The sequence below is a fragment of the Bos taurus genome, chromosome 5, assembly GCF_002263795.3.
Source record: "Bos taurus isolate L1 Dominette 01449 registration number 42190680 breed Hereford chromosome 5, ARS-UCD2.0, whole genome shotgun sequence".
NCBI classification, from domain to species: domain Eukaryota; kingdom Metazoa; phylum Chordata; class Mammalia; order Artiodactyla; family Bovidae; genus Bos; species Bos taurus.
Genome location: NC_037332.1, coordinates 45504700 through 45529266, shown reverse-complemented (window position 1 = coordinate 45529266; position 24567 = coordinate 45504700). Strand labels below are relative to the sequence as shown.

General features: G+C 41.7%; 1 protein-coding gene across 2 annotated transcripts; it reads right to left on the bottom strand.

Annotated features, from left to right (window-relative positions):
• On the bottom strand, positions 1-24567 carry IL22 (interleukin 22). 2 transcript variants are annotated; one of them, NM_001098379.1, is given in 6 exon segments: positions 1-588; positions 3234-3299; positions 4219-4365; positions 4474-4539; positions 5497-5728; positions 5837-5858. In NM_001098379.1, coding segments are annotated over 5 exon segments (573 nt in total). In that variant the 5' UTR covers positions 5683-5728; positions 5837-5858; the 3' UTR covers positions 1-480.

Below are 24567 nucleotides of genomic sequence, written 5' to 3'. Positions count from 1 at the left end.
TTTAGGATATCGATGTGTTTATTGAGACTAAATAAACATAACTCCATAATTATTATCATAAATATTACTATTCACCTTATAATTAAGTAGAAATATTTTATAATGCTTCCATAAATAAACCCATATTATAAAGTGACATAAATAATAAGACATGTACTTATAACAATAAATTAATTCATAAATATAAAGTATTGATTATGGAAATGAAGTTATTTAGGGGCTTTTTCTAAAGAGATAGAAAGTAATCTTTTTTGTGGGGAAATAGTTAAATTTCTGTGTATAAAACACTGACTACAATAAAAAGTTATTAATATGCTTGGAAGGTCTAGCTTCTGATCGTATGGATACAAGTCACATTGTTCTCATTTTGAAGCTAAGTCGGGGGTTTTTTTAGAATTTACACAGGACTGTGGAGTTTGGCTCCCCCTTTTCCTTTTGATAAAACCTCAGGGGATCTTATTGTTTAGCAGGTGAGAAAGGTTAGTAACCCATTTTCCAGCCTTGGTCTACTTGAGCACATTCACGTTTCAGGGTTGTAAACAGCAAGTTCAGTTCTCCAATGACTTTAATCTCTCCACTCTCTCCAAGCTGTGAAAATAAGAACACACAAGTATTTCAGCATTTATACCATGTTTTCTAAAGAGAAACAAATTAGAGAGAGATGAGATGGTTAGGTTGTTGGAACAGAAACCAAGTTTTAACATTTTATAAAAGATTAGTGATAATACCCTTTTTCAAAATATATGACCTGATCTGAGAGGGCACCTATGGGCATCAGTCTCAGCTGGTTGATGTGTTAAATCACTGCTGAACCAGAGCAAGCAGGTAGAGGCTGTTGGGGGATCTGGGGGACCCAAGCACCACTCACCCCTCCTTGCCCTGCCTCTGAGTCCCATGACTGCTGTGACCAATCAGTTAGTATAACCACTCAACTCCAATAGTCTTGAACCAAAACTACCACATGTACCAAAACATGTGGACTATTTCTGTTTCCACTTTCTTGACCAAGGTGGGGAAAACAAGTTTTCACTTTTGTGGGGGAAATATCAAATGTCTCCTATCTAGTTGCTTTAACAGTGAAAGGCCAGATACAGTCTAACACCCTTTCTTTCCTCCTCCTTCCAAGTAGTAGGCAAAAGTCTTTTAAACCCCATGGGAGAGGGAACACAAGTCTAAATCCCCTCCTCTGAAACTTGTCTAATCTATTAAATGTGCTCAAGATTATTTCAAAGAAAACAGCAACCCTAAGTCATCATTGTCCTCTAGACTTTGGTCTTTCTCTTCCTGCTTTCTTCCATCTTTCCACCTTTCGATACTTCCTTTGACATAACGACAAGAGATATTTTTTTAATATCTCAAAGACTCCCAAGATGATAAACAATTCTACTATCTGTTCTCTGTTCTGCTACAGCCTGCTTTCTACTTTTCTTCAGTGACAAGGGATTACTATCCCCCCAAGATGCCCTCCCATTTCATAGTGCTGACCAGTGTTTACGCATGCTGAGATTTCTCTAAATAATATTCCTCTCTCACTAGGCTTTCTGAAACTACAGGGTAAAAAAAAAAAAAAAGCATAACAACTCATCCACATGGCAACTGATTGCTAATGTGTAAGTCAATTCCTTCAAAATGGATTAAGAGCTTTAAAATCTGTTTTCCCACACAAATCACCATCAGCTTTTTGTCTCCCACACTCCACTTTTCTAAAGACAACAAAGTAAGCTCATATGAGGAATTTTTCACACCAGAAATGCAAAGTACTTCTTGGCTATGGCATGCTAATATTCAGCCCTCTGTGTCTAGCTAATCGTTCTATGACAAGAGAATTTATCTTCACAATGAAAAAAACAAATCCTTAAGTTATCAAAGGAAGACATTGACAATGTTCATTAAATCACATTCAGGAAGAGATACTTTTTATTTAAAAAATCAAGATGGAAAAAAGGGGGAATTGAGGTTATGCTTGTTACTGAAAATTCCATCAACCAGAGCATTCTTGTTTCTGAGGTTTAATTGTACCTGCCTACCAAATCCTCACTTTTGCTGCTGCTCATGGTAGCTCTGGTTTTTGGATGAGTCACAGCAGCTGAGCTGAGCCTTCCCCTGTTGTTCTTTCCCCCCAAATAGGCCACCCGACAATATCATTCTCTGTCAAAATATACACTAAACTATATCAGATAGATGCTCATTAGCACATTGTCAAGGGAAAGAATAGACCAGGAAAGAAGGAAAAGGAAAGAGGAAGAAAGAGGGCTTCCGGTGTGGACATTCATTTCCCTACAATGAATCCATTACTAATAGTAATATTTCTATTCTATTTGATACTGTGTAAAAGAGACTGGGGGGACATTCACTCTCACTTTTAAATTAAAACCAATAGCTGCTGGGTATTTTAATAGTTAAATATAAGTATCAAACCATTCCAGAAATTCATCCTATGTGAAAGTCCAGCTCTTTTATTATGGCTGTTCTAGGTATATTTCTCAAGTTTTACATCATCATGTGAATGACTTCAAAATTCTTTCAAATAAGTTTTACCCAGTTTTGGGTTTTGAACAAATGCTTCTTCAGACTAAATGAATCAGTAGGTATCTAAAATTTCCCTAAGAACTAATGAGACTAAGTATAATATCCAGCACTTCTGGCCTGGATGGGATTCAGAGGTCCTGCAGTCTATTCTGACTCTGACACTGGCCATCCCTAGCACATGGGTGACAATAAGTCAATGTCTTAAGTTCCCAGCCAGTTCTAGAATTTGCAAAATTTGGAAACTGACTTATAAACATGTAGACACATCTACGGAGAAGGCAATGGCACCCCACTTCAGTACTCTTGCCTGGAAAATCCCATGGATGGAGGAGCCTGGTAGGCTGCAGTCCATGGGGTCGCTAAGAGTCGGACTCGACTGAGCGACTTCACTTTCACTTTTCACTTTCATGCATTGGAGAAGGAAATGGTAACCCACTCCAGTGTTCTTGCCTGGAGAATCCCAGGGATGGGGGAGCCTGGTGGGCTGCCGTCTGGGGGGTCACACAGAGTCGGACACGACTGAAGTGACTTAGCATAGCATAGCATAGACACATCTATACTTAATGTGCACCTGAATAATCAACCCAATGGCAGGAGAGTCAAGTAAAAAATCATGACGTGGGAGAAAAAAGGAAAGAAAGGGAAGAAAAACAATATTTGTCTCTTCTATCAAATGATTTAGTACTAATAGTTGTTAGTAGTACCTTTTTCACTGTGTTCTTCAGATTCTGTACATTTCTCTGGATGTGCTGGTTGTCAGACTCAACATGCTACAAAATGGAAATGAGAGTAACAAGTTTAACATTGTTGTACTGAAGATTTTGAAACTCAGCCTTCCTAACTGAAGTATGTTACAATTCATCTGGAATTAAAGTTCTTAGCAATTTTGCCCACAATGACCTAGATATCAATAGTGACCTAGATTTTCTGACCTCTTCAATTCCCTGGGACACCAAAATCCAGTCATTTCCCTTACACGGGACCTCACTTCACCTCTGGGCAACCCTAATGAGGTTGAAGTTTGTGGAAAGAGCGGAGTGGTTTATGCAAATCCTGTCAAGAATAAAACCATAACGGCACCTCATCAAAAACATGGGCTCAGAACAAGAAACCTACATAAAACATCTTATGTGAACAGGGCCCTCCTCAATAAATAGTAGGCCCCTTTTGCTCAGCCTACTCCACCAAAATATTTTTCTTAGTTTTCAATATTCAGAGGCATCAAACTCATGCACCTCTGATTTTGTCACTTCCATTATCAAAAGGGCAGCAGTCTTCATCCACCCACCCACTGCCGAATATTAAATCTTGTTTCTCCCTTTCTCTCTTTCCCATCCCCTCCCTCCATCAACTTATATTCAGTGAATCCATTTGCACCAATAGGTATTTTTCCTTACAGCTCCCAACACCTTTCTCATCTCACAGAGTCCAAATCGCTTTTTCCCAGGGACAAATGAGCCTCCTGTGGTCTATCAGACCCTGCCCATCACAATCAACTCAAAATGTGACTCAGTTAAAGCAAAAGCAAACAGGTTGTGATGCCAAATGATTTCTGTAATGGTGTGACAGAGGCACCTCTCACTACCAGCATGGAAGGGGCACTGGGGTGGGAAGGAAGAGGGTTCTACACAGAAGAAAGAGGAAAGGCAGGCACTGGGAGGATTGGACTCAGGCTGGAGAAGAACTTACACATTGGCTTAGCTTTTTGCTGAGCCTGGAGAAGAAGGGCACCACCTTTTCCATATAGGGGTGGAATTTGTCAGATTGGGGGAACAGCACCTCTTCAAGAATAAAGTTCAGCACCTGCTTCAGCACGTAGCAGCGCTTCGTCACCTGCTGGTGAAAGTGAAACAGCAGGGCTCAAATTAGGCGACATCCACAAGACCCAGCCCATCCTCACCACCACTCCAAGTAACCACAAGTGGCATCATGCCTATGGCTTACATGGATTCCGTGGAACAATTTGTTCCCAATGAGACGAACATCTGTGATGTTATCTGCCAAACTAGCCTAGAAGAAAAGAAAAGACTAAGTGCCTGGACATCATAAAGCTAGAAGAAATGTCTGTAAGCAAAGCTGTACTCTGTCCCCTCTTCCCAGAGCAGCACTGTGAAGACTAAAGAAAGGATTCTTTAGTGCATGGGTTTAAAATGATGCTCAGGGGTTGAGGGGAGGGATAAATTAGAAGTTTGGGAGTAACATATATACACTACAATGTATAAAATAGACAACTAATAAGAAGTTACTAAATAGTACAGGGAACTATACTCAATATTTTATAATAACCAATAAGGGGAAATAATATATAAAAGAATATGCATATATTATATATACACATATGTACGTATATTTATATATATATATAGACCTGAATCAGCGTGCTGTACACTGGAAACTAACATGACCCTGTAAACCAGCTATACTTCAAAATAAATTTAAAAAATAAGATAGAACAGTATAATGTACAGCATAGGTAATATAGCCAATATGTTATAATAACTATAAATGGAGAATAATCTTTAAAAATTGTGGATCACTATGCTGTATACCTGGAACTTAAATAATACTGTCAATGAACTATACTTCAGTAAAAAAGAAAGAATGGATTTAAAGCTCCTAGAATAGAGCTCATAACATAGTAAGTGCTCAAAAATGTCAATTTCTTTCTCTTCAAAAACTAAAAGAATGCTTAGAGAAGTAAAGGGAACCATAAACAGTCAGATGGGTTACTACATGGCCCCTTTGGGGGTAAAACTGAATGTACATTTCCTAACGGGCAAATGGAAGGGCTTGAGGTAAAGCTTGATCTCCAAAAAGTCTTAAAAGAGACATAGAAAATGATGACAGGTATACCAGCAGCGATTAATGTTCATCTGTTAAAGATCTTAGATGTCCTCTGAAGAAATTTTAAGAACTATTCAGGTTCCAAGTAGATAAGATGCAAAAGAGAAAGACTGAGATGAGTACCTTCTGAGCCAGAGTGAAGGTGTGGTTGAAGATGTAGGGCTCCTGGAAGTCGGACTCGTTGAGCCTACAGTGCGACGTGATGGGTGCAGCCGCTCCTCTCTGGGCGCACAGCACCATGACAAGGAGGCAGCCAGCGGCCAGAGTGTCCCTGAGAGGAGAGCCCACAGATTTCTGCAGGGCAGCCATCGTGGACAAAGCAAACCTGAGCAATGGGTGACTAGGGAAGAAGAACCTGGTATCAAGAGAACGAGAAACAAAATCAACATTAAGGGAAAAAATTAAGTATCCAGAAGGAATAGACCCAGCAAGCCAATCCTACCAAGTTCGTTGGAGGACTTACCTGTATCGAGGCTTCTGCTTGTGATAGGAAAGTAGAAGCTGCTGCTTTTATAGCCCCCAGGACACCAAATTGTGTGTGTGAAAAATATGACATCAGCAATTATCTAATTTCCAGTGCTGTCTTCTGAGAACTACCTAACCACCGTAGGAGCCCACAGAGCACCACCTCCAAGCCTTCCCACCTTGATACGCCAGCATTTCCCTAAAACGTCACTATTAGGCCTGGGGCGTGCTTTTACAGACAAATCCCAGAAAGTTTCTAAACCCTACATACTTTTCAAAGAAAATGACTGCTTTGTCTTTGTAGATTCCAGGTTTAGTTTAAAATTTTCTGATCTCCTGTAGTGAGTAAGCATTTTGGTCACGGACTCATTTTCCTAGCAGCTTCATAGATTCTTATCTCTTTAGAGGTGATCAAACAAAAAAGACCTATATCCTTTACTTTAAAATAAGCAGTAATGACAGCTTGGAGACAATTCCATTTTTTAAAATTTTATGTCCTTTTTTAAAAAATATGCTGAATGCTGAAGAAGACTTAAATTTTAAAAGTAGCAGTATTGGCTAACATAATTTTCCTCCCATTCTATGGCATTAAGTGACCAAACAATTACAGTAGATGCAAATATATCTTAAATTTTTCATTAAATCATAATCAATACCAATTTAAACTTGAAAATATTAATGCTGAACAATCTGATCAGTATTTGTCTTAACATGCAAGTATTTTAAGAATACAGTCAAGTAGTTCATTTTACCTGCACTCATTCTAAACAACACACAAGTCCCCCCCCCAAAGGTTTCCAAAAACCTTATAACACTTTTTATTATATACATGAAAGTCTAAAGAAGAGAATCTGGCAATTTAATGATTACAGGTGGTTTTTATTAAAATACATTGAACTCTAAATAATACCTAAAACTGAAACCTTCCCAAGGAGGTGGGAAGAGGGAACAAGGGCCCTGATCTATTGTTACGGGAAGGAATGTAAATTCGTGCAGATTAGTTTGATCAGATTTTTCTTTTTGCAACAAGCGTGGATCAGGAGCATCAAAGAAGGCATGTGAATAATTGTAGAAATTTGAGCATTTTATGAGATTGCACAGGCCTTCGGCAAGGAGACACAGTGAAGAGTTAAGACAGCATGAGAACACTGAGCATTTGGGAAGGTAATTAAAAGGGAAGGTTAGGGAGAGTACATAAAAACCATACCATTATACCCACTGTACAAGTTTGCTTGAGCTGATTCATGAATGCCAGATGAGAAAACTCTTCTTTTCCAATTTCCTGCTATATATGATATGACCATTTTTGTCCAAAATGCTATATAATTATATTAGCATTCGAGTTAAGAGTTAAGCTCTTAACTCTATGCATAGTTTAGTTCTCTATATAGAGTTAAACTATATAATGGATTAAATTAGGCTTCTGTTGGTTTGCCTGGGAACCTTACAAACATACATAATTTTGTTCCCAGCAGAAAATAAATTCTGACATTATTGAATTATATGCTCTTAGAGAAAAGTCTATCCCTCTCTTTCATCTTTGTATCTCTAGCACTTAGAACAGTGCTGTATACATAGGAAGGACTTAGTAAGAGCATATTGAATGAATAGATAAATAGATTAAATAAGTTACTAAGTGTCTTTGGGAACCTGCATGGAGGTAATTTGGGAATTGCCTTCTTTTGTTGGGGTTTGACCCAGTGCTACTTGCCAGATTCATCAGTGTTCCTGTATAAGGAATAAATAGTTGTGAAACAAAAATAGAATGTCAGAAAATTGCAAACCAGTCTTTAGTAGCAGCAATACATGCATTGTTCATTATGTGGCCCTGATGAACAATCATCTCATTAGTAAGATAGTGTTAATGGAGCCAAGATCTTAGATTTTAGTGAGCTTGACAAAGCCTACTAAGGGGAAAGTCTGCTCTAGGGCTGTAGGTGGATTTCCAAACCATCATACAAGGAGTCTCACAAGTATGTGCTATTAGGAGAGACAGTAGATACATCATAAAACTGCTTCTGTGAAAACAACTATTCATAGAGACATGTGTGTGCTAAATAATTACAGATTATTAATGTGTCTTCTCTAAAGTTATTTCTTTGTGAATTTTCAAGTCTCTCCCAGAAGCCACACTGGATAAAGGGCAGCCGCAGCATCATGCTCCCTGACCCAAGACAGATAGACTGTACCCATGGTTGATCTTAGCTACATGCAACAATCTGCCTGGCCTAATGCAGATTGGCCAGGGGTAACCAGAGTGTGAGTGAAAGATTAATAAAGAGAACCATTTCTAGTCTCCAGCCAGAGGCAGGCTTTGTGTCTCATTCAAACACCATCCCAGCACCTAGTGAAGGAGGAAACAGACAGAACAGCCTCCATCTTGAAAGCAGGACTCCATCTTGGGCTGGACAGTGGACTTTGAGCTATATGCCCAGTATCTGTGGAAATGACATACCAACTGGAAAACCAGGCACCCTGGATGGAAGAGCCCCAGGGCTCATACCTCGACTCTCTGTTGCCTAAAAGAATACCCTAATTATCTGTGTAACCGAATAGAATCATAAATTCTATTATGCTTATTGGGGTATGACCACAGGCCTATTGATAATTGTCCACTATTAACTGCCTAGGCTTAAGGCATATGAATCAGGGGTTAACTTTGATTGTATCTTTCTTTTCCTTTGTTCAGACTAGTTTCAGGGAATTTGGGGAGGTGGGTTTGGGCACGTAAACTTACGGTATATAAGGTTTTCAGAAAAACTGGTCAGGGTCCTTGGCTAAGAGGAGATTCTGCCTTGGGCCCGCCAGTGTAATAAACTGCACTCCACTATCTGCATTGTCCTGAATGAGTTTGTTTCCCAGAACGTGTGGCTACAACATTTGATGGGCGGGGGAACTCCTCACTTTGAGGAGACAAGTCCCATTTGGGACTACTCCAAAGCCTTGCGGCTCGAATCTTCTAGAGGGGGGAAGGTGCCTCACCCTTCTGGAAGGATTCTGCTTCTCAATGCCTGGACCTTTCATGTTAGCAAGTAGTGGACGGCAGCAGGGGAACTGAGTGCTCAGGTGAGGAGGAAACCACCCGGTAGGGTGGGAGAGGGGACCTGATCACCCCCGGGAGGGATTAGAAGGGGCACAGACCCACAGGAGCTGGAATAGGCAGGTGGCAACGATTGCTTGGTACACAAGTTGATGAGCGTGTTAGAGCTCAGGAAGGAAATTTGTGAAGGTCATTTAGGAGGTGGTGTCCACGCCGTCTTGGGAAAAATTATTACCAAGCAACTGCCAGGGGATTTTTAGGAAAAGAAACTTGGTTTTTTTGTGCTTGTATTCTGCCCTCCCCAAGGAGGTGTCCCATCTGCTATGAAATTCTTGACCCCTTCGGAATTGTCAGGCTAGAAGGAGGGGGATACATAAGTGAGTACGAATTGGCTTTTCCGGAGACGGCCTGAGACATGGGATATTTAACCCATCTGTATTTTCATCCGCACCTGATCAAGCCCACCAAGGCAGAATGAACTTTAAAAGTTAAAGGAGAAACAGTCTTGGACCACGTGGTGTTCTGGTTTGGCTGTGCTGACCGGCAGGTGAAGACATGCCAATCCCCCATCTCTCTCTGGGATCTGGCCAGGTAAGACTCTTCTCACCCCAATTAGGAAGGAGGCAGAATGGCAATTCAAGTGTCATTGAGTGGAAATATCAGAAGTACATAGGGTACTGAGAACTTTGTAGACAGAACGAAAAGGAAAAGTAGAAGAAGGTCCGAGAAGGTAAGCAAGATGGGGGGAAGTGAATCTAAGGCAGTTTTATTGGAGCGCATGATTAAAAATTTAAAGAAGGGATTTGGAGGAGACTATGGGGTGAAGATGAAGCCTAACCGCCTCCACATACTCTGTGAGGTCGAATGGCCCCCTGTGGGAGTAGGATGGCCACCAGAGGACACCATGAACTTACAAATAGTGGAAGCAGTCTATACAGTAGTCACAGGAGAGCCAGGACACCTGGATCAACATCCATATACTGACTCATGGCTAGGGTTAGCTCAAGACCCTCCTACTTGGACAAGGTTCTGTATCCAGAAGGGAAAGGGAAAAATATTAATGGCACAAACATTGACTGATGATAAAAAAGGAAATTCTACAGGATTTGGACTGGGATGACCTGACCCCTCCCCCATACTGGATAATGACGTGCCTGCCTCCCAGTGCTCCACCAGGACCGGAGTCCGCCTTAATGCCCCATCCAGGGCCAGGTGAAGTTGCTGCAGCAGCCACTGCTCTTCCACCAGCTCTCCCGGAGTTCGTAGAGCCACCATTTCGGCAGGCTCCAATCCCAGCAGTGGAGACCTCTGGTCAATGCCCCCAGAACTCCACCTCAGCTGGACCTCCTAGATTGTATCCACCTCTCCCGGTGAGTACTGATGGGAAGGGGGAAGAAAACACAGCAATTAGACAGAGGCTGCACTCTGCCAAGGAACAGGGGGAAAGAACCCCGCTACAGATGCCCCTCAGAGAGCTACAACAGCCTCCGGTTCAGGACGCATGGGGCACTACCATCAGCCCCCTGTAGCCTAGTATTACCAGGCATTTTCCTCTACCGATATATTAAACTGGCAGAGACACGCTCCACCAAACTCAGAGGAGCCACAAGCCATGATTAGGCTAATGGAGACTATTTTTCGAACCCACCGCCCTACATAGGATGACATAATCCAACTACTAGTCTCCCTTTTCAGCACTGAGGAAAGACACAGGATCCTGAGGCCAGAAAATGGTTAAGAGAAATGGCACCTGAAGGTATTGCAAACCTACAGCAGTGGGCAAAACTAGCTACCCCCGATAAGAGGCCCAATGGGAACGGTAACACAGAGAAAGGGAGGGGCCACCTGGAGAGATATCAGGTGACTATTTTACAAGGTCTCAAGAGGGGGGCCCAAAAAGCTATGAGTATCGCAAAACCCTCCCAAGTGATTCAAAGGGAAAGTGAATCACCCTCTGAGTTCTGTGAAAGACTGTGCGAAGCCTATAGACTTTATAAGCCAATAGACCCAGCCAGAGGCTGCTGGGTCTCAGATGGTGATAAATGCAGCCTTTGTATCTCTAGCCTACTCTGAAAATGTCAGGTAGGGGGACACCAAATGACTCATGAATTTTTATACATCCCTGAATGCCCAGTACCTGTTAGGAAGAGACTTGCTGTCTAAATTGGGGGCACAAGTGACCTTTCTCCCCAAGAAAGACCCACTGTTCGAGTGGGCTCAACCACCTATTTACTCTTCCTCTCAGTAACCCCTGAAGATGAATGGAGGTTGCACAGTCTCCCAGCAAGGAAACTGGAGGGGCTAAACAGTCAAGAGAGAGTGTTAACTCAACAATTCCCTGAGGCCTGGGTGGAAGACAACCCACCCCCTTGCCCTCCAGTGCAAAACAAGTCCCACTGGTAATAGAACTCAAACCTGGTACAATCACATCAGCACCCGCCTTGGGCCTGCCAGACCTTGCTAAGCCGTTTACTCTTTACTGAAAAGGACAAGGTGGCTATGGGAGTGTTGTCCCAGATTATGGGGACATGGGACAGACTGGTGACTTATCTCTAATCAGCTGGACAATATTGCCACTGGGTGGCTGGGATGCTTACGGGCAGTTGCTGCAGTTGCCTTACTGGTCTGGGAGGCAACCAAGCTGACTTTGGGCCAAGATTTGTTCATAAAAGTCCCGCGTGAGGTCAACACTCTCCTGCGAGGGGACCCCTATAAATGGCTGTCAACATCCCGGATTACTCAATACCAGGGACTATTATGTGAGAACACCCATGTTACTACTAAGCCTTGTCAGGCCCTGAATCTGGTCACTCTCTTTCTTATGGGAGAAGGTGGGCCCTCATATGATTGCAAGGAAATATGCCAGCAGACCTTGAGAGACCAGCCAATCCCAGACCCAGATTTGCTTCTGTACACCAAGGGCACCAGCCTGGTGAAACAAGGACAAGGACTGTCGGGATACGCAGTAGTCATGGAAGAAACCATCGTTGAGGCTAGCTCTCTGCCATCACACTGGTCCACTCAACCGGCTGAACTATATGCTCTAATCCAGGCCCTCCAGCTGTCAAAAGGACAGAATCTCAGAACTGCACTGCCTGCTCACAGGTCAATGCTGCCTCTGGCACAGACAGAAACCTCCAGGGATTCAGGTAAAATGCTCGCTGTCCTTTGAACACCTGGAAGTGGACTTCACTGAAATGAAACCTCACTGACACTACCATTACCTGCTGGCCATAGTATGTATGTTCTCGGGATGGGTAGAAGCTTTTCATACCTGGACTGAAAGAGCATCAAAAGTAGCCCAGTGCCTGCTTAGGGAGATAGTTCCCAAATTTGTATTTCCTACCAGCATTGGATCGGACAACAGCCTGGCTTTCATAGCTGATTTAGTATAACAAGTAAGCAAAACTTTAAACATCAAGTGGAAATTACATACAGCATATAGGCCCCAGAGTTCTGGGATGGTGGAAGGAACCAACCAGACACTTAAAGAGACACTCTCCAAGTGGATCTTAGAGACTGACTGTTCCTGGGTGGACTTGTTTCCGACGGCTCTGCTCAGACTCAGGATGACCCCACAGTCCCATGGCTCTTCTCCGTACAAAAGTGTGTATGGGAGGCCCCCTCCTGTAATAAAACAGGTGTCAACAAATTTGCCTCAGGTAAGGGGCCTTAGAAAGCATCACTACGAACAAAGCTAGTGGAGGTGATGGAATTCCAGTTGAACTATTTCAAATTGTAAAAAATGACGCTGTGAAAGTGCTGCACTCAATATGCCAGCAAATTTGGAAAACCCAGCAGTGGTCACAGGACTGGAAAAGGTCAGTTTTCATTCTGATCCCAAAGAAAGGCAATGCCAAAGAATGCTCAAACTACCACACAATGGCACTCATCTCACATGCTAGTAAAGTAATGCTCAAAATTCTCCAAGCCAGGCTTCAGCAATACGTGAATCGTGAACTTCCTGATGTTCAAGCTGGTTTTCGAAAAGACAGAGGAACCAGAGATCAAATTGCCAACATCTGCTGGATCATGGAAAAAGCAAGAGAGTTCCAGAAAAACATCTATGTCTGCTTTCTTGACTATGCCAAAGCCTTTGACTGTGTGGATCACAATAAACTGTGGGAAATTCTGAAAGAGATGGGAATACCAGACCACCTGACCTGCCTCTCGAGAAACCTGTATGCAGGTCAGGAAGCAACAGTTAGAACTGGACATGGAACAACAGACTGGTTCCAAATAGAAAAGGGAGTAAGTCAAGGCTGTATATTGTCACCTTGCTTATTTAACTTATATGCAGAGTACATCATGAGAAACACTGGACTGGAAGAAACACAAGCTGGAATCAAGATTGCCGGGAGAAATATCAATAACCTCAGATATGCAGATGACACCACCCTTATGGTGGAAAGTGAAGAGGAACTCAAAAGCCTCTTGATGAAAGTGAAAGTGGAGAGTGAAAAAGTTGGCTTAAAGCTCAACATTCAGAAAACGAAGATCATGGCATCCGGTCCCATCACTTCATGGGAAATAGATGGGGAAACAGTGGAAACAGTGTCAGACTTTATTTTTTTGGGCTCCAAAATCACTGCAGATGGTGACTACAGCCATGAAATTAAAAGACGCTTACTCCTTGGAAGGAAAGTTATGTCCAACCTAGATAGCATATTCAAAAGCAGAGACATTACTTTGCCAACAAATGTCCGTCTCATCAAAGCTATGGTTTTTCCTGTGGTCATGTATGGATGTGAGAGTTGGACTGTGAAGAAGGCTGAGCGCCGAAGAATTGATGCTTTTAAACTGTGGTGTTGGAGAAGACTCTTGAGAGTCCCTTGGACTGCAAGGAGATCCAACCAGTCCATTCTGAAGGAGATCAGCCCTGGGATTTCTTTGGAAGGAATGATGCTAAAGCTGAAACTCCAGTACTTTGGGCACCTCATGCAAAGAGTTGACTCATTGGAAAAGACTCTGATGCTGGGAGGGATTGGGGGCAGGAGGAGAAGGGGATGACAGAGGATGAGATGGCTGGATGGCATCACTGACTCGATGGACATAAGTCTGAGTGAACTCTGGGAGTTGGTGATGGACAGGGAGGCCTGGTGTGCTGTGATTCATGGGGTCGCAGAGTCGGACACGACTGAGTGACTGAACTGAACTGAACTGAACTGAACTACCTAGGCTTAAGGCATATGAATCAGGGTTAACTTTGATTGTATCTTCCTTTTCCTTTGTTCAGACTAGTTTCAGGGAATTTGGGGAGGTGGGTTTGGGCATGTAAACTTAGGGTATATAAGGTTTTCAGAAAAACTGGTCAGGGTCCTTGGCTAAGAGGAGACTCTGCCTTGGGCCTGCCGGTGTAATAAACTGCACTCCACTATCTGCATTGTCCTTCTGAGTGAGTTTGTTTCCCAGAACGTGTGGCTACTACACTAGAACAGTGCCAGACACATGGCAGGTGATGAATGATGAATATTCACTGATACACGATTATACTCCTTCCTGACTCATTGGCCGATGCTTGGAAATCCACAGTCCATTCCTTTAAAGTACACATCTCTCTAGAAGCAGGACTTTAGGTAGCTCAGGTAAGAAGTTTTGTATTCATCAAACTCCTCAGTACAACATACATGAGTGTTGTTCCATATGAGGTTCCTTCTGTGTGTGTGTGTGTGTGTGAGCTGCTACCCTCACTGTTCTCCTTCCCTCTGCACCCATCATCCACCACCACCCCTAAGCCTGCTATAAACAACTGCTCTCATGTATTTGGCATACATTTGTAAATATATTTTCATCCTTGTAAACTGCTGTTTAGTGGGGGTGCCATTTTTATTTTATAGAAATGGTTCTCTTTCTTAACCTTTCACTCACACTGTGTTCTTGCAACCTGTGTTGCTGTGTGTAGGTCCTGTTCCTAACATGACATTCTATCCTGTGTCTCCATGTTTTATTATTGGTTCCCACGTTTTATGACTTATTACTTGTAAACCACCTCTGCTTCACTGCTCTGCAGACATCACAGCACTAAGCAACCTCATTGCATCCAAGTCATTTTAATGGTAATTTTGGAGAGTATTTTTGAAATAGTTACGCAGAGAGTATTTTTGAATAGTTACCCAGGAATAGGTCTACTGGGCCATAGACATAACCTCATTTACTAGACACAGCAGAGTCAATATTTATTCTCTCGTATCAGTGAAGTAATATTTCTGTTTTCTAAGATACACGCACACACATGACATCATTCAGGTCTTTTTAGAGGTTTAAAAAGGCATCTCATTGCTAAAATTAGCATTTTTCATATGTTTTCAGCCACTATGTCCTTTTTTATAAATCGATTGTTTACATCAATTGCCCATTTTTTTAATGGGCTTTGGTCTTTCATTGTTATTGTTAGTGATAATTTGTGAATGTACCCTATATATTTTATGTATTATTTTCTTTTGGGTTGTAGGCATAACAAACTCTTCTCCCAATTTGTGTCCTGCCTATTAACTTTGTCTACTTCTCCTTTGTTGAACAGAAAATGTGATTTGGATGTCATCTTAAATTTCTTTTTTTCATTGTATGATTTGTACTTGCCAAGGTTTTGTGTAGAAAGTCTCCCTTCATCCTTAGGTCACAAAGATATTTCTCTGTCTTTTCTTGTTTTCACCCTATAATTTTGCCTTTCACAATCAGGTTTTTAATGCCTTTTGTATATGATGGAAAGTAGGGGATCAGTTTTATTTTTTCCACTTAATGAGACAGTTTTCCCAACACAGTTACTAAAACAGTGAATCCTTTATCATATGTGAATTTCTCATTAATAAACAGTTATCTTTGAGCTCTCTGCTTTTTTCCCATTGATTTATTTGGTTTTCTCTTTTTGTTTTTGAGCCAGTTCCATATTTTTTATTACTGAGTCTTTATATCTAGACGTCTACCCTCTTTTCTCTACTTTTTCAAGGCTGGCTTAGCTATTCATGAACTTTTGGCATATATTTTACATAAATTTTATAACAGACTTGTCAAGTTCCTGGAAAAATGCTGCAGAAACTTTAGAATATCGTTTAAGTTAAAGACTAATTCAGAGAGAATTAGCATCTTTAGAATATGAATTCATCCCATTCCAGAGCATTTACCATCTCTCGGCTACATAAATAAGATCTTCTTTTATAACCTTTGATAGTGTTTCCAAATTGTCTCCCTGAGGTCTGGTTATATTTTTAATTCCCAGCTACATCACAGTAGAAGATATTAAGCTGTTATTAATCACTTTCCCTTGGTGGTGAATGAGTACCAACTTGGCTTGGAGACAGAGATTATGGGATGCTCATTTCCTAAAAACAAAATGAGTATGCGGTTTTCTTCAAGGTCAGTAGAGAGGAGAGCTAGAGGTATCCAGCAAAGAACAAGCTAGAGACTAGCTGCTGCTGCTGCTAAGTCGCTTCAGTCGTGTCCGACTCTGTGCAACCCCATAGACGGCAGCCCACCAGGCTCGGCCATCCCTGGGAGACTAGCTAGGGTCCCTAAACATGAACTTTCTCTGCTTTTCAGTTCTGTTCGAAGATATAGCCCTGTCAGCACCCAGGACAACTTCCTACCGTGTCCACCCTCCTTCTTAACACTTTACCCACAAAGACACTTGTCAACCATAGGCACCTTTCTCTCCTTCCTGAAGACTAAACCCTATAAGTCTGTACTTTACCTCATCTTAAAGGGAACTTACCCACGGGGATGTCATAATATAAATGAGTACAGTTCCCTCTCTAGTAATACCAAGTACTCAAACTGACTTAAATGATAAAAGAAAGTAATGTTTATGCAATTTCTCACTACTCTAGGGCATAATCACAGAATTTGGCATTGTCTTCTTAATGTCTGTCCTTTACTAGCATAGATTTTTTTTAAATCTGTAGATCCATCCCAGTCTCTCTTTTCATTGATTATTTTAACTAGTAAATCACTATTTAAAAATCCTAATTCACACTTGCTTATACCACCAGATATTCAAAGTCATTGCTACTTACCTATTATCTGTGAATCTTTTATCCCAACTCTCTAATCAATTTTAGGATTATCAGTTTTTCTCACAATCTTTTACCCAGCTTAAATTGTATTTTAAAATGTTGCTTTAAAAATTCATATTGAAAATTCTGTGTATCTTAATGCAGTTTTACCAAACTTTCTCAGTCTCTAATGGGAAAATTGTGGGCCAAGTAAACTAGACCTTTCCTAGGTTTTCTTGACCCTGTTGAACTTGTTAAAATCCAACTGATAAAATACAGTTCCAATTCTGAGGTAATTTGGTTTTAAAATATCACAAATGTCAGTCCTGAGAAAATGCCTCCTTTCCTTTTTCTTTGTCTCTGTCCTAATTCAAAGGCTGTTTGTGCTATAAATAGGGTGAAGCATTACCAATTTAGGTTAGTTGGACAAGATTTCACTCTAAATCAGTGGCAAGTCTGAAATGCAATATGTTTTAAAAGTGCCATTTTGTTATTACTTCCAAATTCTTAACAACCAGGCAAACTAAGCTAATCTATTTCAGTCTCTTTAACAAATATCTGTTTTGTTTCTATTAGAATATAGTACCAAGTCAGGATTCTTGAACCCATGTTTAATACTTTTTAAAAATACAGTAATAGTTAACATAGTAATTTGGTTTAGTAGCCTTAGGATTTATTTGAAGTGTGAGGAAGTACTTTTGAGAGGAAACATAAGAAGTAACTAAATACTGACCAGAGAACTAGAATTGAAATTGACCTCATGTTAGTTCATGAATGCAGCTTTAGAGAAATTAGAAGTACCTACAGGCCCTTCAATGAGTAGGGAGGGAATTATATATAAGAACCAGATGGAAATAGTATTGTAATACTTAAAAGGCTAGAAGAGAGGGGAGTTAACAATAAGTAACAAACGAGTGGAAACATACAGCTGAATGGGTCAAAGAGGAAATATCTGAGTGAGGCTTACCAGGAAGTAGAGCAGCGACAGTAATGTGTGCTGGATGAGAAAAGGGGGAATCTGCTTTATTTATTCACTTATTCATTTGCCCATTGTAACATCAGCTCCATAAGAGCACAGGTTCTCTGTGGCACTGTGCTTAGAACATAATTTTCTATGTGTATGTTCCAGTAATGAAAGTTTTAACATCACTATTCCTCAGAATCAGTGACACCTTTTCAGCAGTGACCCTGTCCACATTTTCTCTAATTCAGACAATAATTTCCAGGGCTGTTTCTGTTCAGTTCTATACTTCTCAAGAAGGCTTGACCTTCACTCTCTATTCAGGTTTCTCTTCTTAGGTTATGGACAAAGCCAAGGCCATACTTGTTGATTTCTAGAGCTTATCCTACACATCCTACATCTAGTCTCTTTTCAAACATACTCTCTCCAAGCATGATAATTCCTACTTCTTTATCTTCAGAACTCAGTGTAATAATGACAGCTGAATATCTGCCATGTGCCTAGTACTGTCTTGGGCTTTGGGGGATGCAAAATGACTAAGACATGGCCCTGACCTCAAGAAGCCTATTAACACAATTGATTTTATAACATTTTTAATTCAAGTGCTATGTCCCAGGCACTGGACGGACACTAGGGGTGCACAAATGAATAAGGTGAATTTATTGCTTTCGGAGCACTCAGAGTATAATGCAGATGGTGATTACTCAAAGAGAAAAATAATATTCTATGTAGTATTAACCTACAAGTTAACATTAAAGGAATAAAACATGTTATAATGGAATTATAATCATTCCAGTAGAGGTGTCTGATTAGAAACTGATACTGGAAACTCATTCAAGACTGCAAGATGTTGAATCTGAGTAAAACGGTTAATATTATTAATTTTGCGATCAGTTTAAAGAATGGAAGAGGGTTTCCTAAGGAGAGGAAATGAGAGGGAAAACAAACCCTGGTGAAGGGGCTGATAGAACTGAAATGACCAATTAGATTAGAATGGAATGGTTTGAGAAATGGTGGCAAAGGCGAGGTGGGGGTATGTAGTGTAACAGCAGCTTTGAATACCAGCCAGAACAGTCTGAACTTGAGACAGTGGGCAATAGAGAGCCATTACGGATCCCTGGGTGGGAAGATCTCCTAAAGGAAGGCACAGCAACCCACTCCAGTATTCTCGCCTGGCGAATCCCACGGACTGAGGAGCCTGACAGGCTACAGTCCGTGGCATCTCAAAGAGTTGTACATGATTGAAGTGACTTAGCATGTACAGACAGTTGTGCATGGAAGGGACTTGTATAAAGCAATAACCTAAAAAGATAGCCTGAGAGTTATCGGAGCATGAATCCAAGAGGCAGAAACTGGCATCAAGGAGACGAGCTAGGAGACTGTGACAGCAACAGCTGGGGTACTGGTGCCATAAGAAACCGTGAAGACAGGGACTCCCTGGCAGGCCAGTGGTTAGGACTGCAGGGGGTGTGGGTTCTACCCCCGGTCAGGGAACTAAGATCCCACATATCCTGTGGCATACCCCAAAAATATATAAATAAAATTGTTAAATGTTAAATAAATAAAATTTTAAAACTTTTCAAAAACACAAAATAAGCAAACAATGAAGAGAATGGTCAGAAGCCAAATATACTTGAGAGTTAATGCTAGTTTGAGTTTGTGACAAAAAAACTATTTAATATTTTCAGACAATTCGGTATAAAGAAAAAAAATGTCAGCTACTTAAAGTGTTTTAGGAACGAGTGATCTGTGAGGCATAGTCCCATAGAGTGCTGGTGATCAGCCTGAATGGTCTGCCTAACAGTTGGCATATCCAGAGTGTAGAGGTGCCATATGTCGGGGGAGGGGGGCCCTGAGAAGCTGCAGCCACTTAGGAGAAAGAGATCAGTGAAATAGGAAACGGTGACTCTGAGGGAAACTTCGGCCAAATTTAGAAGCTTTGGAAGGAATCATTAGACTGCTGCCATTGATTGTATCTCAGCAGCCCAAAGGCTTCTAACCAACTTTCTCCTTTTAGTTGTTCCATGAGCCCAACAGATTCCATTCTATTCTCAGGGATTACTCCTCCTCTACTCCAGCTGAAATGACTGGGGTAGGGGGGCAGAAGTGGATGGGGTGATGGGATGGGTAACTAATTGGAATAGAGATGAAACATGGCTTCCCCTGTGGAATGGAGTGCAGTCGGGGGAAAGGATAAGAATGGCATGCTGGGGGCACAGAGCTTATATGTTTTGGAGAGAGGGGTAAAAGGGAATTGTTGGCTCCTGGATTTTGTCCTCATAGAATTGACCTTCTCACCTAAGACAGAGATCTGCTAAGTGAAAACTACTAGAAAACAAACATTCTAGTTGCTTTGACAGCTTCTCAACCGAGCCTGGGAAGGAGCGTGAACTGAGTAAGACCAAAACCCTTCTACTCAGACACTCAGACATCTGGAGGCAACTGAGTAATGAAAACAGACATCTTCAGCTTCAGTGTAGACTGTCCTCATCTCCACACGTTCTCAACAGAGGGAAGCCTGGAGGAGAGTTGTTTATGCTGAATTTGACCCCAAGGCAGGACTTTATCCAAAAGCATCAAGGATGGGACAAGAGACGTTCTTGCTTGAGGAAGATCTTTGACATGACCTTTTAAACTCTCTTTCATACAAACACCCCTCGCAGTTCACTGTTGGGCTCTTCTCCCCATACCCAATCCTCCAGCCCCACCCAAAAGCTCTCTTTTGGGGGTCCCTAAGAATTGAATTAAAATCCTTTAACCTGGCTTCATCTTGGTCTCTGAATCTGATTTTTTCTGCTAACCACTTAGACATTTTCAGGCTGTTCTCAGCCAACCATGAAAATATGCCCCTGTTGGGCTTTCAGAAACTCTGCCAGATCCTGAGACTGAGAAAAAAAGAAAGGACATTTGATGATGTCAGTATAGTTTCTGTTGGAAGGAAAAGAGGCGGTTTATCTGTGGACAGCATGACTGAGTCACACGTTCTAGTCTTTCTTTCCTTTTCCTCATTAATAACGGGGTCAATTGTTTGCATTTCTCAAAAACTACTATCTTCAGTTAGAATTGATTTGAAGCAAAAGTGTGGAATAAAACAAGGGTGCTTTGGGACCTTCGACTCTTCCTTTCCACATCATTTCATTCACCATCTCTCTAGGTCCAACTTCTTCCCCAGACTCTTTTATATCACACTAAGTCATAAATCATAAAACTAGTATCAACCATAATTTTCAGCTGCTGCCTATGTTTTATCTCATTTGCTTTTCATAATAACCTCTCAAATTATGTTATTCCAAATTCTGCAGAGAAGAAATACGAGGATCAGAAAGCGAAATAACTTTCTCCAAGTCACACAGCTACACAATGACAACTTTGGAGCTAATGAAGGGTTTTTTCCCTCCTCATGCTATCTCAGAGTGAGGTGTCAAGCTAAATGCATCTCCAATGATAGGATTTCAGGTATTAGTGATCCAGGCAAAGCAAAGATTTGGTTAGCAAAGAAAGCTTCCTGGAATCCATGAATCTATACCACTTTCTCTTCCACTAAGTCACATGGTACCTTGTGTTCATTCCTATCATGGCACATGTGAATTTGAATGTAAACTGCCTGACTATTTCTCTATCTCCCCAACTACATGGTCGATTCCACCAGAGCAGGGAGCATGGACAGGTCAGTTTTTATTTGCTTCTCCCTGTAATTCCATTAAATACTGTGGTCTGTCTGAGTCCGTCTGTCTGTCTCTCTCTCACATACATGCACATATTCTCCAACACTTTATAGGCATGGCCTGGAGTAAAATGAAAAGAACAAGAAGTGAGGTGATGGCTATCCTACATAACATCCAACAAATGACATGATTACTCAAACTGAACCAAGAGAGTATTTTTAATAGGAGGTCTCCCTCTACATTAGGTGCAGAGATTGAGAGAGAATGATAAGGAAGTAAGAGTGCGATGGATATAGAAAGGAGATAAGGAACAAACCACCCCCTTCCTTATTTTGTGAAGGATAAAGTCTGCACCTATGTGATCCCAGCCTCGCTGTGGTTCATTCTCTGAGCTAAGATCAGACCTGGAATTTCACTCAAAGAAGTCTTCTCAAAAAGGATGCTGTCTTCATGTATCACAAAAGTTATCCAGTTCTTACCACCATGTGCAGACACATATGCCCCCAGAGTGACCCAACTCCAAAGACTGCCCAGGTTCACAGCTTTCCCACTCTCTGCACAGTTATCAGGCCATCCTGAGGGCACTCTAGATGAAAAACTGAAGCTGTGAGTAATTGTTCGTCAAATCCATTTCACCTGCCTTCACTATTCAAGCTCATTTTAAGACTTGCGTGTCCTCCAAGTGTCTTGTAGCCTAAACAATATTTGCCCAAGTGGTTTTCCAGGAACGTGAAATCAGCTGTGTCTAGTCGGAACTGAACTGGTTGAGACTAGTTAGGACCACGAGCTCTCCAACTGGACATGCGTGAGGATCAACTCATGATCATTTGACCTTAGAGAGGCCAAAAACTCCACCCTCAGATGGTGCTAAGCACCTCTACATTTAAGCCTGGAGCTTAATTACACCTGCCCAGAACCACAACCACTGCACCTTTTTTCAATCACCTTTCCCCAGGCTTCCCATGCCTCAGACCACTCTGCAGCTTCATTCCTCATCCCATAAATACCCTGAGCCCCCAGCTTTCAGGGAGGGGGATCTGATACTTGTTCTCCCATCTCTTCTCTTGACTGCCTTGGGAATAAACCCTGCTTTTGCTCCAAACCCTGGCACCTCAGGATTTTGTCTTGCTGCGCTCAGGCAAACAAACCTGGCTGGATAACAAACCCACAAAGGCAGCCACAGCTCACCTTCTTCACTAGACCTGTTCTCTTCCACCTTATGTTGAACCCAGACTGTGCAGGGTGCCCAGCGTTTCAGCTGTGGAGGCACAGCCTCAGCAGAAACATGCCGTGCCCTGGACCTTACCTCCTGTCCCAAACCTTATCAAAAATTGTTTCCACTACCCATTGTAGCAGCAGGTAATTATTTGAAACAATTTGTTGTTACTGTTGTTGTTGTTTTTTAGTCACTAAGTTGTGTCTGAGTCTTCTTGACTCTGTGGACTGTAGCCCACCGGATTCCTCTGTCCATGGGATCTCCCAAGCAAGAATATTGGAGTGGATTGCCATTTCCCTCACCAGGGGATCTTCCCAAACCAGAGATCGAACCTGCCTCTCCTGCATGGACAGGCGAATTCTTTACTACTGAGCCACAAGGGAAGCAACTGAGACAGTAATGGCTAACTAATCTAAGCACTAATAGCTAAGAAATTCTAACTGCCAATAAGCATTTTTGCATAAGTCTTTAACATTTTAGCTCAAAGGAATGACTGGTGGGAAGCTGATACAAAAAGACCGGCTTGTAGAGGAAAGAGTTTGGATACGTGTCTCTGGGCAACTTTCTTTGCCTCTTATGAATGTGTTGATCTAGGCCTTATCCTGACCCTCTGACTTTCTTAAAACATTAAAATTTCTGTGACTTCTTTGGAAATATTTGTGGTTGGCTGCATTCACTGTAGTTGAGATAGAGTAGAGGATTTTTCTTATATTCTCACATAAGATCCCAGAATGTACGACTGCATTATTTGGCACCAGATTGACTTGGGGGACTTTATAGCATGCATACTACTTTATAGCACCCATACTACTATGGGTCACTCTGGTGGCTCAGATGGTTAAGAATCTCCCTGCAAGGTGGGAGACCTGGGTTCGATCCCTGGATTGGAAAGATCCCCTGGAGAAGGGAATGGCTGCCCGCTCTAGTATTCTGGCCTAGAGAACTCCATGGACTGTATAGTCCATGGGGTCGCAAAGAGTCAGACACAACTGAGCAACTTTCACACACTACTGGGTAGCCAGGATGTCCAGAAAATCTCTTCCAGAGACCCTTCTGAGAACCTGTTCTAATATCATGTTTGCCTATGGGATTCCCCTGCATCACCCTGGTGGTTTAGTATTCTCGACAATGACATACACGATGAAGGGGATTGAAGGAAAGAACTGGAAGCCAGCATCACTTAACCTCAAGAGCCACAAATGCTTCCTTCTTTCATTTTTTCACACCCACAACCAAAACTCTACCTTGATCGTTTGAGATAATCCACTTTCCTAGATGTCTATATTTGTCACACGAAGTTGCTAGATGCTGGCAAAAGCATCATTCATCATAACGATTTAAATTAACTGAATTAATTTGAAATAAATTAAAAGTTCTGACATTCTGATAGAGGTTCTGTCCTGAAATCCTGATATGGGCACCTAAAACCTTTCCATGAATTTACTAAAAGTCACTTCTTTCCACGAGTCAGTCTCTCACAAGAGCATTTATTGAATGACTTCCGTGTGCCTGACGCTGGTCTAGTCCTCATTACGCAGGAGGAAAGAAAGATAAGGAACAACTCCCCATCTTATATTTGAGTCAATGAGACAAACAGAAAGAAGTAGCAAATTGGAAACATTAAAATAACAGATGGTGCTGACATTAAATATGATAGAAATTTAGAGCAAGGTGAGTGCTGGGCTGTACCCTGTAGGTCTACAAGCCCTGTGCTTGACCAGCCTCAAGACCGAAGAAAGAGCCCTGAGTCATCGACAGACGTAGATGGTTGAATGGACAGGAATCTTACTTGTCTGAAGCACGGTCCTGGAGCAACACCCCACCATGTTATGAAGGCTTCACTATGGGGAGCAAGCCAG

Coding starts and splice junctions, on each gene's coding strand:
- IL22 (XM_059886224.1), bottom strand. CDS start 5,682: ATGGCTGCCCTGCAGAAATCTGTGGGCTCTCCTCTCAGGGACACTCTG. Junction 3,300..4,218: donor GCAAAAAGCTAAGCCAATGT/GTAAGTTCTTCT, acceptor TCCATTTTGTAG/CATGTTGAGTCTGACAACCA. Junction 589..3,233: donor TGAAGAACACAGTGAAAAAG/GTACTACTAACA, acceptor TTATTTTCACAG/CTTGGAGAGAGTGGAGAGAT.